Below are 16,392 nucleotides of genomic sequence, written 5' to 3'. Positions count from 1 at the left end.
ACATCCCTGTCCCTCTGGGGGTGTCCTGCCCCCCAAGCCAGGTCCTTGGGCCACCCACAGTGGCTGAGGCTGCAGCTCAGCTCTGGTGGATCCAGCTCTGGATGGGATTCCCAGCACTGGGAGGCACCTGGGACCCCTTTCCCTGCACTCACCTTCTTTCCCTTCGGACCTGGGGGGCCACCAGGGTCACCCTGAAAGGGACAAAGGGAGGTGTGAACCCTGCTGGGGTGCCCTGGCCAGCCAGCTCTGGCTGTGGGGTGGCACCTTGCCCATCCCATGGCAATGCCACCGTGGGGACACCACCCTGGCACAGGGCTCCTCACCGGCTTCCCTGGAATGCCAACCCCTGGAGAGCCTGGCATGCCCGGGGGTCCTGGTTCACCGGCCAAACCCTCCGGTCCCACGAGGCCGGGGTCACCCTGCAGGACATTGAGGGGAGGGTGGCAGTGCTGGCAGTGCCACCAGGTGCCCCATATCCCCCCTGTCACCCCCAAACCCCCCTGGTACCTTCTGTCCCTTGGGTCCCACCACGCAGATCTCTCCGGGCCGGCCCTGCCAGGAGGGGAGTGGGGTCTGAAGGCTCCTGTGGCCAGACCCCCCTGGCCTGGGGGATGCCCAGGGGGTGCCCAGGGGGTGCCCAGGTACCCCCCAGCACTACTCACATCACGCCCAGGGCGCCCGGGCTTGCCCTGCAGGCCCCCGTCACCCTTCTCACCCTTCTGGCCCTGCAGGACAGACAGATGTCACCTCTGGTGTCACCCGTGGTGTCACCCAAGGTTGGTACTGGCAGGTCCTGGTATCTCTGCCACCATCCCAGGTGTCCCTCCTGCCATGCCAGGACCCCCAGGTGGGCTGGACTCACCTTCTGCCCCTCAGTGCCAGCTGGGCCTGGGAGTCCCTGCACGGGAAAAAGGGGACAAAGAGGGTGCCCAGGTGGGCTCGTACGGGTGCCCAGATGGGCTCATGAAGGTGCCCAGGTGGGCCCATACAGGGTGCCCAGGTGGGCTCGTGTGGGCGCCCAGGTGAGCTTGAGTGGGTGCCCAGGTGGGCTTGGGTGGGTGCCCAGGTGGGCTCCTGCAGGGTCACCTCCTGCTCCTCTTATGCCCACATGGAGCTGGACCCACAGAGCTGGACCCCCCCACCCCATCCCAGGGCAGGGTGTCAGTGTCCCCACCGTGTCCCCGCAGTGTCCCCGCAATGTCCCCACAGTGTCCCCGCAGTGTCCCCGCAGTGTCCCTGCAGTGTCCTCACAGTGTCCCCACAGTGTCCCCGCAGTGTCCCCACAGTGTCCCCGCAGTGTCACTTACCACCTGCCCACGCTGCCCCTTCTCACCCCGCGGCCCCTCGGCACACTGGGAGGAAGAGGAGGAGGAGGAGGAGGAGGTGAGAGGGCAGGAGGGATGGGGAGGGGCTTTGGGGAGGGTTTGGGGGGTCTCACCTGCACGGGGCCATCGGGGTGGGTGCGCACACAGTCCATGCCCTGTGGAGGGGGGAGGTGGCTCAGGGACAGGGTGGGGGCTTTGGGGGCACAGGGGCACCCCCAGGGTGTCCCTGTGTGCCAGGGAGCCAGCAGGAGGGGACAGGCAGGACAGGGACACCGGGGACACTCACACGGTCACCCTTCTCCCCTTTGCCACCCGCCGCGCCAGGGAGGCCCCGCTCGCCCTTGGTGCCCTGCAAGAGAGGGAGGGAGGGAGGGAGGGAGGGAAAGGGGCACAGGGTGGGTTAAAAATGGGCACAGGGTGGGTGAAAAATGGGCACAGGGTGGGGGAAAAATGGGCACAGGGAGGGTGAAAAATGGACACAGGGAGAGGGACAAATGGGCACAGGGAGAGTTAAAAATGGGCACAGGGTGGGTGAAAAATGGGCACAGGGTGGGTGAAAAATGGGCACAAGGAGGGGGACAAATGGGCACAGGGAGAGTTAAAAATGGGCACAGGGTGGGTGAAAAATGGGCACAGGGTGGGTGAAAAATGGGCACAAGGAGGGGGACAAATAGGCACAGGGTGGGGGACAAGTGGGCACAGGGTAGGTGACAAACAAAGGGGCACAGGGTGGGTTAAAAACGGGCGCAGGGAGGGGGACAAACAGACACAGGGTGGGTGACAAACAGGTACAGGGATGGGTGAAAATGGGCACAGGATGGGTGGAAATGGGCACAGGTGACAGACACAGGGCATCCCCACGTCCCCGTGTGTGCCCACAGCTCTGGGCAGGGATGCTCTGGCTCAGCATCCCCACATTCCTGCGGGAGCTCTGGGTGTCCTGGGAGGTGACAAACCAACCTTTGGACCTGGGGGACCGAGGGTGACCTGTGGACACAGGAGAAAGGTGTCCCCCCAAGGTGGCAGCAGCAGAGCCCTGAGCCCAGCACAGTTCCCATTGTCCCAGCACTCTGTCCCCAAGTGCCACCATGGGGCATGAGGTGTCCCAATGGCTGCCACCCCCTGCCATCCCCCCAAACCCCAGCCAGAGGTTGCTGTAGGAATGGGGCCACATCTGGAAAGGATCAGGGGCCTTCCAGATGTTGCAGGGCCTGGAGGAGCCGTGGGGTCGTGGGGGGCTGGTGACAGCACCCCGGTGGCTTTTGCCACCCCCAGGTCACAGCCCAGCCTGGCCAGCTCGGGGTCCCCATGGCCGGTGCCACACTCACATTTCCTGGAGCCACCTGGGGCGAGCAGGGAGGGCACTGGAAGAGACAGGGATGGGAGCTTGGGGCAGCTGCACGCACTGCCCCTGGCACCCCAAACACCAGGCACCCCAAATGCCAGAGCACCCAAAGACCAAGAGCACCCCTAAACCCCAGAGCACCCCTAAACCCCACAGAACTCCAAAACTCCACAATGCCCTAAACCCCACAACAATCCAAACCCCACATCACCCCCAAACCCCAGAACACCCCAAAACCCCACAGAACTCCAAAACTCCACAATGCCCCAAGCCCCACAGCACCCCAAAACCCACAGCACCCAAAACCCCACAGCATCCAAAACATCACAGCACCCCCAAAACCCCAGAGCACTCCAACCCAGAGCATCCAAAAACCCACAGCATCCGTAGGATTGGGGACACCCATGGGACTGGGGACAGGCAGGATGTGGCTCTGTCCCCAAGACCTCCAACCCCCTCGATGAAGTGACAAAACGATCTTTTGTCGCCTTAAAAAAGCTCAGAAATTTCTCTCCTTAATTAGTTGAAAAGACACCTCATAGGACTTGGGGGACTTCGCCTCAAACTTAAGGATGGCCAATTGGACAGAAACAAAAAAACTGCCTGAGCAATTTACTAGAAAAAGAAGAGAACAAATAAACTAATTGCTTTTGTGAGGTGTTTTACCAGGAGCAAGAACCTTTTGCACCTGGCTCGGTTTTTCTCTGTAAAGAATTATTTTATTTTGCCTTTTACTAAAACTTTTTTGTTTCCACCACTCCCACAGAAGCCACCCTGCTGATTTTATACCTTCTAATTTAGCTGAGCTATCTTGGGTGTGAAATAGATCTCCAAGAGCTTATGAGACCATGTATCACCCCCCACCCCGATCTGCACCCTGGGACATCCCTGTGGTGAGATGAGGGATCCCAGAAACATTCAGGGATGAGGAACAGGAGCTCTGGAGATCTGCACCCACCCCGGTCTGCACCCTGGGACATCCCTGTGGTGAGATGAGGCATCCCAGAAACATTCAGGGATGAGGAACAGGAGCTCTGGAGACATTTCCCAGCTCTGGCAGTGCTCTGGAGTCACTCAGAGGGAACAAAGAGGCCCTTGGCCAGAGCTGGGATGGCTCCAGCAGCAGCACGGAGCCAGTGGGGCCTCAATCCCTGCTCGGGGGGAGCAGAGCAGCTGCTCCTCACGGCGTCCCTGCAGCGCTGGGAGATCCCAGATTGGCAGGGACAGAGCCAGCCTGGGTGTGGGACAGAGGGTGGCACCGTGGGTGGCACTGGAAGGGCAGCAGGGCTGGCACACGCTCACCTTGTCCTTTGCATCGTCCCTCAGGCTGCTCCTTCCCGAGGCTCTGCCCGGCTCCTGCAGGGAGGGAAGAGCTGGTGCTGGCACCTGCCTGGAGCATCCCAGCCCTGTCTGTGAATCCTGGGTTTGTCCTGCTCAGGAAGCCAGGGAGGAGGAGGAGGCAGCGGTGGCACCTTCCTGTCCCTCAGCCCCTCGGGTCACAGACACCTCCCTGCCCAGGTGGGACCTCCCTGCCCAGGTGGGACCTCCCTGCCCAGGTGGGACCGGGACCTCCCTGCCCAGGTGGGACCTTCCTGTCCCTTGTCCCCTCAGGTCACAGACAGCTCCCTCTCTCCCTCCCTCCCTCCCCAGCCTCAAACTGGGTGGAAAAAGTAAGGAAGGATTTTCCAGGGGCTGGAGCAAGGTGGCTGCACCAGGCCAGGTATGGGATGGGGACTGGGATGGGGATGGAGATGGGGATAGGGATGGGATGGGATGGGATGGGATGGGATGGGATGGGATGGGATGGGATGGGATGGGATGGGATGGGATGGGGATGGGGATGGGGATGGGATGGGATGGGGGCTGGGATGGGACTGGGATGGAGATGGGAATGGGGATGGGAACTGGGATGGGGACTGACTGGGATGGACTGGGATGGGGATGGGATGGGGATGGGACTGGGATGGGGATGGGGACTGGGAATGGGGACTGGGATGGGACTGGGATGGAGATAGGAACAGACATAGGAATGGGGATGGGGACTGGGATGAGATTGGGGACGGAGATGGAGCTGAGCTCGGGGACAGGGCCAGGATGGGGATCCAGGATGGGGATGGAGATGGGAACAGGGGCCGGGATGGGCACGGGGTGAGCATGGAGACTGGGATGGAGACTGGGATGGGGCCGGGGTGGCACTGGCAGAGCTCACGGTGCCCAGCGGCTCCTCCAGGCAGAAGCAGCGGGTGAACACCCTGCCCTCGGGCTGCGGCACCATCTCGATCAGGTTGCTGCTCTGCATCAGCTCCGCTTGCCGGCGGGTCTTGGGCGTTTCTGTCTGGCACTGCAGGGAGACAGCGGGGTCACGGGGAGGCTGCCGGGGGACAGCCAGGTCCTGGGCACGGGCAGCACGAGGCGGTGACACAAAGGGGACAGACCTGCCCTCGCTGCGCCTCAGTTTCCCCTGTGGGGAAAACCCTGAGTGTGGACAGGGCAGCTCCAGGGTCTGCGGTTGGGGTGGGGACACTTAGGGGTGCTCAGGGGTGCTCAGGGTCACTCAAGAGCACTCAGTGGGACTCAGGGGAATTCAGTGGCACTCAGGGGCACTCACCCCGCTGGCCGAGATCTCGCAGCACCCCTCCTGCCTGGCCAGCTCGGCGTCGCAGTAGATCTGAGCTTGCTGGATGTCAAACTGCAGCAGGACACGGGTGACAGGTCAGGGGTGGCCTTGACACCGTGGGCAGAGCCAGGGGCACTCATTGGCACTCAGGGGCACTGACACAGGGGCACTCATTGGCACTCAGTGGCACTCAGGGGCACTGACACAGGGGCACTCATTGGCATTCAGGGACACTCAGGGGCACTGACACAGGGGCACTCATTGGCATTCAGGGACACTCATTGGCACTCATTGGCACTCAGGGGCACTCAGTGGCACTCATTGGCACTCAGTGGCACTCATTGGCACTCAGGAGCACTCAGTGGCACTCAGTGGCACTCATTGGCACTCAGTGGCACTCATTGGCACTCAGGGGCACCCATTGGCACTCAGGGGCGCTGACCCCTCCGACTCACCCTGACCGGGGTGCCACGCACGGCGTCCAGCCCCAGGAAGGCGTTGCCCTCGGGTGCCAGGGCTCTCCGCGGCCCCAGCGGCTTGGAGGCGATGGAGGCGCAGTCCAGGTGCACGGACACGGCGTGGCCCTGCACGGCCACCACCACCTTGTGCCAGCGCCCGTCGAACAGCGACGCCACCGCCTTGCCCGCGAAGGTGGCGCTGACGAAGCTGGCACCCGCTGCCCGCGCCTGGAACTCCAGGCTTCGCTCGGGGCCGTGCACGGACAGGGAGAGCTGGGCACAGAGGGGACAGCGGCGCGCTCAGGGACGGCTCCTGCTCATTCCTGGGGCGTCCCCCCCATGTCCCCGGGGTGTACCTGGGGGTATCCCTGGCGGTCGGTGACCTGGAAGAGGTACCAGTGCTCCCCGGTGCTGTTCTTCTTCAGCAGCAAGGTGAGGACCAGGGTGAAGGTGGGGGGCAGCCCCCGCGGGAACACCTGCCTGTGGGGACAGCTCTTGGGGTGCTCTGGGGACGGAGCTGGCACCGAGGAGGGTGGCACCCATCTGTAGGGCACCTACAGTGGCAGCACCATCCCAACAACCCCAATGGGTCCTGCCATGAGCTGTCCCCACTGGTGGCACCCATCCACAGGGCACTTACAGGTGTCAGCACCACCCCAACAACCCCTTGTGGGTCCTGTCATGAACTGTCCCCACCAGTGGCACCCATCCACAGGACACTTTCAGGTGGCAGCACCATCCCAGCAACCCCAATGGGTCCTGCCATGAGCTGTCTCCACTGGTGGCACCCCAGATGGCATCACAGTGGGTTCTGTCCCGCAGTGTCACCCCTGCTGGTGTGGCTGCAGCTCTTATCCCAAAATTTTGTCCCAGGGCAGGCAGGAAATGCATCCATCATCCCCAGGGAGGCCCTGGCAGCCTTTCCCAGCTCTCCCACAGCCCATTCAACCACTGGAAATATTTGCTCCGGGCTCCGCTCCGCTCCCAGCCTTGGCTCCGCACCCACAGATTTCCAAGCCACTGCTCTGGAGCTGGACCAAGGGATGGGCACTGGGACAGGGCCAGCGGTGCCCTGTGCTCTCCATGGGGCACGGGGACACCCTGACAGGGCGCTGAGGTGGGTGGGCACCCATGGGACCTCACAGCCTGGGCTGTGCCCATCTCCAGACTCCCCAAAGCTGGATTTGGGATGCCCCAGCCAAGAGCAACACCAGCCTGGATTCTCCACCATCCATCCCGCAGCCATCCAAGGATTTGGCTGCCCAGGCTGGATCTCCTGGCCCTCTGGAGAGCCCCATGCCCAGCACAGCTCTGTGCCAGCCCCGGGGCAATGTGGGGACACGCCACAGCCATTTCCTGCAGGAGCAGCTCCCGAGGACATGGATCTGCTCCCGCCCTGCCACGCTGCACCGTCCCTGCCAGCCCTGGCACCGTGGGCACTGAGGGGACAAGAGCCAGGCCCCGTGTGCCCCCAGCAGCCCCACACACCCAGCAGTGCCTGCTCAGAGCCTCTGGAGCTCGTCCGGACCCCACAGGCTCTGCCAAGAGCAACCACAGAGCAGCCACAGAGCCCTGCTTGCGCAAGGCTTGGCCACCAGCCAGCAGAGCCCTGGCAGCCTGGGGTTTTCTTTCGAGGAGAAAGGTGTTGGGGCAGCCTCGGGGTCCTCAGTGTCCCCACATGTGACGCGGAGCTGCCTGGCATCCCTGGCAGGAGTTAAGGGTAAAGCCCACCTCATGTCACAGACATCTTTTATGGAAAATCCTTTCCTTAGGATTGTTCCTCCTGAGAAGCTGAGAGGCCTCAGGAACAAAATGTAACCAATGGTTATCTGCTGCTGTGGAATGCAACAGGTGCATCTGGGATTGGGCTCATGTGGTTGTTTCTAATCTATGGCCAATCACAGTCCAGCTGGCTCGGACAGAGAGTCCGAGCCACAAACCTTTGTTATCATTCTTTCCTATTCTATTCTTAGCCAGCCTTCTGATGAAATCCTTTCTTCTATTCTTTTAGTATAGTTTTAATATAATTTATATCATAAAATAATAAATCAAGCCTTCTCAAACATGGAGTCAGATCCTCGTCTCCTCCCTCATCCTCAGACCCCTGTGAACACCCAGCTGCACCCAGACCCCAAATTTACACCTGGAGGAGCTTTGGGTCACCTGAGGGTCACACAGAGCCACCCCACAGGTCACCCAAGGCCACCTGAAAGGTCACCCAGGGTCACTCACTGCGTGGGCTGGACCAGGGGCACGGTGCCCAGGCGCAGCACCACCGGCCCCCGGGCGCTGCGGATCTTCTTGACCGACGAGATCTTCAGCAGGTCGAACCTCTTAACCAGGTTAAAACCTGCAGGACAGAGCAGGGGACATGAGACCTGGCCCTGGCACAGGTGACAGTCCCCAGAGCCCATCCTGGGGTGTCAGAGGATCCCTGAGAGGGCCTTTCCTTACCTGTGACATTCTCGTACTTGTCCCCAGCCAGATCCTCGTCCCAGAGCGGCGGGCACAGCTCTCCTGTGAGGCAAACCAGCACATCACTGTCACTGCCGTGTCCCCAGGCACGGTGGGACGAGCAGGGCGGCACCGCACAGAGCTCCCCAAGCCCAGCAGCGTCTGGGGGTGCTGAGGGGGCCAGCCCCAGCTTCCCGAGGCAGCGCTGAGCAAGCAAACCCCAATCGCGGGAGTGGGGAGGAGGAGACTGGAGTGCTCCAGGAGCAGCTGGGAGGGGACAGAGCTTCGGAGGGGACAGAGATTGGGAGGGGACAGAGACTGGGAGGGGACAGAGACTGGGAGGGGACAGAGCTTCAGAGGGGACAGAGATTGGGAGGGGACAGAGCTTGGGAGGGGACAGAGCTGGCGCTGCTGCCTCCCACAGGTGAAAGGCTTTCCCAGCCCTGGCTGCTTTGCCTGCAGACAGCCCCGCGGCTGCAATCAGCATCAGGAGACTGGGACGGCTGCCAGGGACACCCACAGCGCCATCGACATCTGTCCCTTCCTGCCCCTTCCCGGTGACAGCTCGGAGCCGGTGGCCCTCGGGGACAGGCGTGAGGGTCCAGCCCGAGGCTGAGGAGCAGGAAATGCCGTGTCAGGAGCGGTCACGGGGGTGCTGCTGCTGCTTGCAGGGATAAATCCCAGCCCCGGCAGCACCGAGCCACCTCCAGATGCGCCAGATGTTGGGAGGTGCGAGATAAAGGAGTAAACAAGGGGGGAGGGAAGGATTTGTTTTGTCTCCATGCAGAGCGGCCCTGGAGCAGGATGGGCACCAAAGATTCTCCCACCCCTTCCTAGGATGTTCCTGGGGGTCTCTGACCCCCTCCAGACCCTCCCCACTTCTGTCAGGAGCTTGGCACCACCGTGGCTTGTGGCCCAGGCTGACCAGGGGCCAGCAGCGATGTGGGGACATGCCTGGGCCAATGTCACAGCAGAGAATGTCACAGCCAGGGCAGTGTCCCCTCCCGCCGGCGCTGACATCGCCCTCAGCAGGGCAGGGGACACCAAGGAGCCTAAACCACCCCATGCCATCCCTCTGCAGCTTCTCCCAGCCCTGGGAAGGGAAAATCCCACCTGTCCAACCCTCTGTCCCTTAGGAAAGGCCAGGACACACGAGGCCACACCGTGCCGGGCAGCAGGAGCGGGTGACAGTGACAGTGACAGTGACAGTGACAGTGACAGTGTCCCCTCCCAGGGAAACCCCGCGGGCCGAGCCACCGCTCCACCCCCACCGAGCCTGATGCAACCCCGGTGTCGCTTCCAGCGGCTCCTCCCCCGGGGCCCGGGGCTCATCCCACACCGGGACCATCTCTGTTCCCGTCCCTGTTTCCATCCCTGTTCCCCCATCCCTCTCCCCATCCCTGCTCCCATCCCTGTTCCCTGTCCCCATCCCTGTTCCCTGTCCCTATTCCTATCCCTGTTCCCCCATCCCTGTTCTCTGTCCCTGCTCCCATCCCTGTTCCCAAACCCATCCCTGTTCCCTGTCCCTGTCCCCATCCCCGTTCCCCCATCCCTTTTCCCATCCTCATTTCCCCATCCCTGTTCCCTATCCCTGCTCCCATCCCTGTCCCCATCCCTGTTCCCTGTTCCCTGTCCCCATCCCCATTCCCCAATCCCCATTCCCCCATCCCTGTTCCCTATCCCTGCTCCCATCCCTGTTCCCATCCTCAGCTGCACCTGGACCCCCCCCAGCCCTCCACCACGGTGTGGGTCATGGCCAAACCTCCCTCGGGAGCTCCGTGCATCCTCACCCTGCCCTGTCCCGGCTGTCACCGAGTGTCCCCAGAGTGGCCCAGCCCCATCCATCCCTGCCCATGGCCAGGCTGTGGGGGCAGTGTTGGGGTGTCCTGGGCTGGCTCCCCACAGCCGGGATCACTCGGATCCGCTCTCCCTGGCCCCCTGCCCACGGGGGATGCTGAGCAAAGCCCCGGAGCTCAGTCTGGAGCCACCACTCGGGTGCTGGCACAGCTCACGGTGTCTGTCATCTCTGCCCTGCCACCCCTGGCACTGACCCAGCTGTGGCAGGGACAGAGGAGGAGGGAGGTGGCTCCCAAGCCCCCACTGGTCCTTACCTTCTGCTGGCAGCAGCTCCATCCCCTGGCAGGCGCTGAGGAGCCCGGCAAGCACCAGGGCCCAGAGACCGCTCATGGTGCCCGTGGCAGAGGCTCAGGGCCCTCAGGGCCACCTGCAAGGGAGAGACCCCGAGATGGGCACCTGGTGGCCCACGAGGTTGCCCACACCAGGAAAGCCACCAGCATGGAGTGGCACTGACCCTCCTGGCCATGGCTAGGTGATGTTCTGGGGGGTCACTGTGGCCCCCATCCCTCTGCTCCACACCCAGCCCAAGCCGCAGCATCCCAGCATCCCTGGGTGTCAAAGGCCAGCACCCAAATTTACTCCAAACATTCAGAAATTCAGTGACTGGAGCTCCCCAGAGTGGAACCGGGTGTACCCACCCGGGAAGGGCTCAGCACCTCCCGTTCCATCTCCCGGTCCCGTGTGGATCCCCGGGGGTGTCCCTGCAGGTCACCCCGACCTGGCCTCCCTCCTGCTTCCTGCCACGAGGCAAGCTGGGGCTGCAGCAGGGCCCGGAGCCGGGACAGACGGACACCCTCGGCTCCGGAGCTGCTGCCGGAGCGGGACATCCCCGTCCTTCACCCACGCACAGCCCCCGGCACCCCGGGCAGCGGGGCCACCCCTGCCCTGCCTGCCCGGGGCTCCCTGGCACCCCCAGCTCTTCTCTCCACCCCCCTTCACCGCTTATCCCTTGTGCTGCCCCCCGGCTCCGCTGGCCTGGCACTGCCCTCGCCCACCCCCGCAGCTCCCCCCGGCCGCTCCCCGCCTTCCCCGCGCCGCACCCTCCGCACCGGCGGGTCCCCGCGGCCCCGGGGCGTGATTAACGCCGGGGATTAACGGGGAATCCCCCCTCGTCCCGTCCCGTCCCGCCGCAGGGCCGGGGCTCCATCCGTCCCCGGTGCGGCGCTGCCCGGGGCTCACCTGCGCGGGGCTCGGCGGGGACGGGGCTCTGGGGGGTGCGGGACACCGGCAGCTCCACCGCGGGACACCGGGAGCTCCGGTGCAGTGCGGGACACCGGGAGCCGCCGCGCCGCCCCCGCCGCCTTCCCCGCCTCCCTGCGGGGGGAGCCCGAGCGGCCCCCCAAGCGCTGCCCGCCCCCCGCACCCCCCCCAAACCCGGGGGGCCGCCTTCGCATCCCCGCCCTTCTCCTCCTCCTCCTCCTCCTCCGGGCGCCTCCCCCGGCAGCGCCTCCGCTCCCTCCCCGCCCTCCTTCCCCCCTCCGGCCCCAATCCCAGATTTGGGGGGGATCCCATTCCCTGGCTGTCCCCTCTGTGGAGCGGCTGTTCCTGCCCACAGGCAGCTGAGGGCACCCGGGGGTGGCAGCGCTGGTGGCAGCGCTGCCCGGAATGTGTCCCCAAGGAAGGAGGGTGTCCCTCAAGGATGCTCCTGCACGGGCACGGCCCCGGGAGCAGCTCCGGGCAGACCCCCCGAGGCCATCCCGCCGTGTGACACGGAGCTGCTGTCCCCTCCCTGAGCCTCGGGGGTGGCTTGGGGACAGTCTGGCTCAGGGCGAGGTGCCCGAGGTCAGAGCGACGAGACGGGACCGCTGCCACCATCCCTGCCGCTGGCACCGCCGCCGCTCCCGCGTCCTGCTGATTTCCCAGAGCCCTGCCAAGCCCTGGAGGGATCCCGGCCCATGCCAGCCGGGATGTGCCAGCCTGGAATGCTGCCCCAGGGTCTGGCTGCCCCATCCTTCCGTTCCCGTGCGTGCCAGGCCGCCCTGACCCCCCAAAAACAGGCAGGGAACGAGCTCAGCTCGTGCAATTTTAGATCTGGAGGGTGCAAAGCATCCTCTGGCATCGCCATGGCTGTGTCACCGTGCTGGGGCGGCACAGGGACCCTCAGGATGGCCCAGCTGCGTTTTCTCCCAAATTGTGATGGATCTATTCAGGCTGCAGCTTTAGAGACGCGTGAGGGACGCATGGATCTCAATAAAGTCGCTAATTAACAACTGCTGCTTGTGCACAGGCAGTAAATAAGCTGTCGTGGGCAAGCCCAGCCAGTCCCGGCGACGTGGTGACAACGCTCCCGCGAGGTGCCTGCTGAGGTAATTAAGGGTAATTAAAGCAAGTGGGAACGAAAACACAGCGAATTTTCCTCCGTTCTCTCGTTTGGGATGATTGTTCTCCTCGAGCTGTTCTTTGTTTGGGGCCACAAACTTGGGTTTGTGTGTCCTGTGGGCGCGGGCCACGGCCCCAAAACTGGCCCCACATCCCACCCCAACCCCAGAGCAGAGCAGGGATGAAGCCTCATCCCATCCTCTGCATCTCCCAGGACCCTCAATTCATCCGCAAAACACTCGGGAGGGTTTACAATGGAGCTCCCCTCACTTCCCAGGCTGCTCCCCTGGGCTCGTTGTCCCCAGCCCGGTGGCACAAAGCGACCCCGACATCCCCAGGGGTGGCAGCGGCGTGGAAAACCCCGGCTCCGTGCAGCTCCTGCTTCCCTTGGCTGTTCCAGAGCACGGGATCGGCATTTCCAGAGGGAGAAAGGAGCCGGATCCCGCCTCCCCAGACCTCGGGCTTGGAGCGGCGCCCAGCGGGGGGATGGAAAGCAGGATCCTGCAGCAAGCAGCCCCTGCCCACCCTCCATCCCATCATGGAAAAAGCAGAGGCGCGCTGCGCTTCCAAGAAACTGCCGCGCCGCCTGCCAAAAAACACGAGCCGGAGCAGAGCCCGGCAATTTCGGGGCTGGAGACAATTTTGCCTCCGAGCAACGCGGCGGTTTTGTTACCCTGGGGCTCCCCACGTCTCACCCCGAGCTCAGCCCTCCCCCGAAAGGCTCCCCAAATCCATGGAGTGAGGGTTAGGATGACGCCGTCCGGACCGCGCTGGCTCAGAGGCAGCTGCCGGCCTGGGCAAGGCACAGGAGGGAATTCCTGCGGTGAGGATTTCAGCGGCTCAGCATTAATTTCTGCTCCAATCCAGGCACAAATTCCCCCCTCCTCCCCGCCTAATTCCAGCCAGGAAGGAAAGCGCCTGCAGGAATTCTTTCCAGCTTCCCAGGGCTGTTTGTAGCCGCGGTGCTAGAACAGCACTTTTTGCCTCTTTTTGGTGAAGTTTCTTTCGCGGGGGCCGAGGGAGAAGCCTCAGAGCCGCTTCTCCATCATTTCCGCCCCCCAGAATTCACATTTTTGGCACTGGGGGGACTCAGCACGGCTCCGATGGGAGCTGCAGATGGAAAACGGCTCCAGAGCTCTGGGATCTGCTCTGACTCACCCCGTACCCCCTGTCTGGCAGGACTGAGGGCTTCAGCGGCTCAGCATTAATTTCTGCTCCAATCCAGGCACAATTCCCCGCTCCTCCCTGCCTAATTCCAGCCAGGAAGGAAAGCGCTGCAGGAATTCTTTCCAGTTTCCCTGGGCCGTCTGTAGCCACGGTGCTAGAACAGCACTTTTTGCCTCTTTTTGGTGAAGTTTCTTCCACGGGGAGAGGAGGGAGAAGCTCCGATGCGAGCTCCCGTTCCCCCCGCGGCCGCGCAGTCTCAGAGCCGCTTCTCCATCATTTCCGCCCCCCAAAATTCACATTTTTGGCACTGGGGGGACTCAGTCCGGCTGATGGAAAGCGGCTCCAGAGCTCTGGGATCTGCTCTGACCCACCCTGTCCCCCCTGTCCGGCAGGGCTGGGGGCTGTCCCTTGTCCCCTCATGCTGGGACACTCCACGGGCCTGTGCCTCTGGCCCGGGCTCCGTTCCCTCGCCCCATCTGGCGTCTCCATGAGTAATAAAAGCTGCTAATTGCCAACAGATGCCCCAGGAAACCCTGACGCTGCTGTGTTTGGCTGGGAAAGGAGAGGAGGGGAGCTGGAGCAGGCCCCGGATCCCCCAAAGCAGGGGAGGGGGGGCGGGCAGGGGGATCCCAGTGCGTGGCAGCTCTGAGAAACCAGAGCTGGAGGATGTGGCTGCAGACTTCCAGCAGAATTAATTTCCAGCAGAATTAATTTCCAGCAGAATTAATTTCCAGCAGAATTACAGGGACCAGCGAGGGGGGGACACCCCAAGGAGGGGTTGGTGCCCCTGACCCGCACCCTCCATGGGGCTGGGAGCCCCACAGCAGCCCCTGGCTGTGCCAGGATCTGCCACTCGTGATTCTGACCCCTGGCATGGGCAGTCAGAAATGTCTGTGCTTGTGCCAGCCCCCTCCCCACACAGCTGGATCCCCCTGAGGAGGGGGCAGTGGAACAATTTGGCTCCTTCCACCCCCTCCTCGTCACTCCCATCACCACGTGGGAACCCAAATGGCTTCTTCCAGAGCCCCAGACCTGAACTGGGCACTGCTGGGATGAACTGGGTTATGAAATTGGGATTTCCATGCCCTGGGGGGGGCTGGGGAGGGGACCCCCACTCCAAGGGTCACATCCTGTCCCAGCCCTGTCCTGTCCCATGGTCAGTGGCCACCAGCCCAGCCTGGGCTGTGCCCTTTGCTCCTCCCAAGCCTGTCCTGTCCAAGGGAAGCCCTCAGGAGGCTCAGGAGGCTTTTCCCAGTGGGAAAAGGATCTGCTCCCACCACGGCACAGCCATGGCACTCACAGCAGGAGGGTTTTGGTGCCGCGGTCCCACCACGGATCCGAATCTCTCATCCCAGATGCGCCCGGAGCCACCAGCAGCGCTGTCCTTACCCAGCTCCTGCTCTGGGCATTCCCACACTCAGCTGCTGCTCCTGCTGGAGCTCCCACCTCCATCTCTGGATGCCGGGAAGCTCCCACAGTGCTGTGCAGCCCACCTGGAGCGACTCCACGTGGTGATGACCTCCGAAATTCCTTCATTTACTCACAGATTAATTACTCTATAATTACCACTCCTGGCTCCCATGATCAGGTGCTCATTTGCAGCACGGGGGGTGCAGGATCAGCCCTGCTCAGGGCGGGATTTTTTGGGGCAGGGGGGTGCAGGCAGAGCAGGGTGACAATGGGTGACAATGGGTGACACTGGGTGACAATGGGTGACAACGGGTGACAGCCACCCCCAGGCGAAACACGAGGCGGCGGCCGCGGCCCCACGGCACCACAGAGAGTGAACTTTTATTTCCAACAACGACAGCACCTGCCCCGTGGGGTGGGGGACGGTGGGGAGGGCTGGGAGGGGGCGGCCGCGGGGCTCCCGGGGTCGGGGGGGGTCCCGGGGGGCGGCCGCTCGCGTGCACACGGTGCACGGCGTGAAGAAACATCCCGGTAGAAAAGAACAAAGGTCTGAGGGCCTCCACGGGCCGGTCCTGCCCCGGGGGTTGGGGTGCAGGCGTGAGCGTGGGTGAGCATTTTGGGGAGGGGGGAGAGGGCGCGGGTCCCCTCCACACCCGCGTCCTGGGGGTGGCAGGAGGAGGAACCGCGCGAGGACGAGTGGGAGGCGGCTCTGTCGGGGGACAGGGACCCCCCGGCTGCCCCGGAGCACGGAGCAAAACCAGCGGGGCCGCGCACGGGGCGGCGGCGGCGGCGGCGGCGGGCGCGGGGCTCACACCCCCGGGGCTCACACCCCCGGGGCTCACACCTCCGTCTGGAAATCGCCGTCGGCCGCATCCAGGCCAGCGCAGGGGCTGTCCCAGTCTGCCCTGCACAGCTCCAGCCGGTCCCGCTGGGCGCTGGGCAGCGAGCCCAGCGTCATCGCCTTGAATGTGCTCCACGGCTTGGGCGGCGCTGCCGGAGCTTTCGGCCGCTGCTCCTCGGGGCTGGTCACATCCTGCACGGTGAGGGGCAGCTGTGGCCAGGCTCTGTCGCACTGCCACCTCCTGCCCTCTCCACAGCACCCCCAGGGGAAGCCAGGACTTACGTTGGCCGTGCTCTTGTCCCCGCCGCCCGAGGAGACGCTCCACCGCTTTTCTCGCTGCAGAAAAACCCCAGCGCTCAGCCCCGGCGGCGCCCCTGGGTGCCCTGAGTGTCCCCGGGGTGCCACAGTCCATGCAGGAGGAGGAGGAAAAGGCTGGCAGGGTGCACACCAGGGCAGGATGGGGCCTCCAGGACCTCACCTTGGAGGAGCCGGTGGACGGAGCCCGGTACCGGTCCAGCGTGTGGAATTTCTGGTTGAGCTCGTGGTAGAGCTCGGAGTGGCGTTTCCGTGTGTGCATCACCTTCTGCGGGGGCAGAGCA

At 63.7% G+C, this 16,392-nt stretch overlaps 2 protein-coding genes across 10 annotated transcripts in view; both read right to left on the bottom strand.

The window, feature by feature from the left end:
* Positions 1-13,780, bottom strand: part of COL16A1 (collagen type XVI alpha 1 chain) — a 28,492-nt gene extending 14,712 nt beyond the window's left edge. For 2 of the 3 annotated variants that reach the window (XM_071453549.1, XM_071453551.1), the window contains exons 1-19: positions 11,236-11,363; positions 10,311-10,423; positions 8,200-8,262; positions 7,978-8,095; positions 6,102-6,225; positions 5,743-6,018; positions 5,279-5,359; positions 4,880-5,011; positions 3,973-4,026; positions 2,654-2,689; positions 2,286-2,312; positions 1,612-1,674; positions 1,439-1,480; positions 1,308-1,352; positions 863-898; positions 663-725; positions 508-552; positions 324-419; positions 153-191 (exon numbers count right to left, since the gene is read on the bottom strand). In XM_071453549.1, coding sequence (XP_071309650.1) covers positions 153-191; positions 324-419; positions 508-552; positions 663-725; positions 863-898; positions 1,308-1,352; positions 1,439-1,480; positions 1,612-1,674; positions 2,286-2,312; positions 2,654-2,689; positions 3,973-4,026; positions 4,880-5,011; positions 5,279-5,359; positions 5,743-6,018; positions 6,102-6,225; positions 7,978-8,095; positions 8,200-8,262; positions 10,311-10,386 — 1,416 coding nt within the window. In that variant the 5' untranslated portion in view covers positions 10,387-10,423; positions 11,236-11,363. Of the gene's footprint in view, positions 1-152; positions 192-323; positions 420-507; positions 553-662; positions 726-862; positions 899-1,307; positions 1,353-1,438; positions 1,481-1,611; positions 1,675-2,285; positions 2,313-2,653; positions 2,690-3,972; positions 4,027-4,879; positions 5,012-5,278; positions 5,360-5,742; positions 6,019-6,101; positions 6,226-7,977; positions 8,096-8,199; positions 8,263-10,310; positions 10,424-11,235; positions 11,364-13,533 lie in introns of those variants that run through there. The other variant, XM_071453550.1, reaches the window with a different exon arrangement.
* Positions 13,781-15,313: 1,533 nt separating this feature from the next.
* Positions 15,314-16,392, bottom strand: part of ADGRB2 (adhesion G protein-coupled receptor B2) — a 35,983-nt gene continuing 34,904 nt past the window's right edge. For all 7 annotated transcript variants that reach the window (XM_071452980.1, XM_071452982.1, XM_071452981.1 and 4 more), the window contains 3 exons: positions 16,272-16,376; positions 16,076-16,129; positions 15,314-15,985 (listed from right to left, as the gene is read on the bottom strand). In XM_071452980.1, coding sequence (XP_071309081.1) covers positions 15,791-15,985; positions 16,076-16,129; positions 16,272-16,376 — 354 coding nt within the window. In that variant the 3' untranslated portion in view covers positions 15,314-15,790. The remainder of the gene's footprint in view (positions 15,986-16,075; positions 16,130-16,271; positions 16,377-16,392) is intronic.

This window comes from Agelaius tricolor, unplaced genomic scaffold (genome assembly GCF_023055355.1).
Source record: "Agelaius tricolor isolate 1412-34295 unplaced genomic scaffold, bAgeTri1.0.p SCAF_36, whole genome shotgun sequence".
Classification (NCBI taxonomy): domain Eukaryota; kingdom Metazoa; phylum Chordata; class Aves; order Passeriformes; family Icteridae; genus Agelaius; species Agelaius tricolor.
The sequence above is the reverse complement of the archived record's forward strand: the minus strand, read 5'-3'. Positions and strand labels throughout refer to the sequence as shown.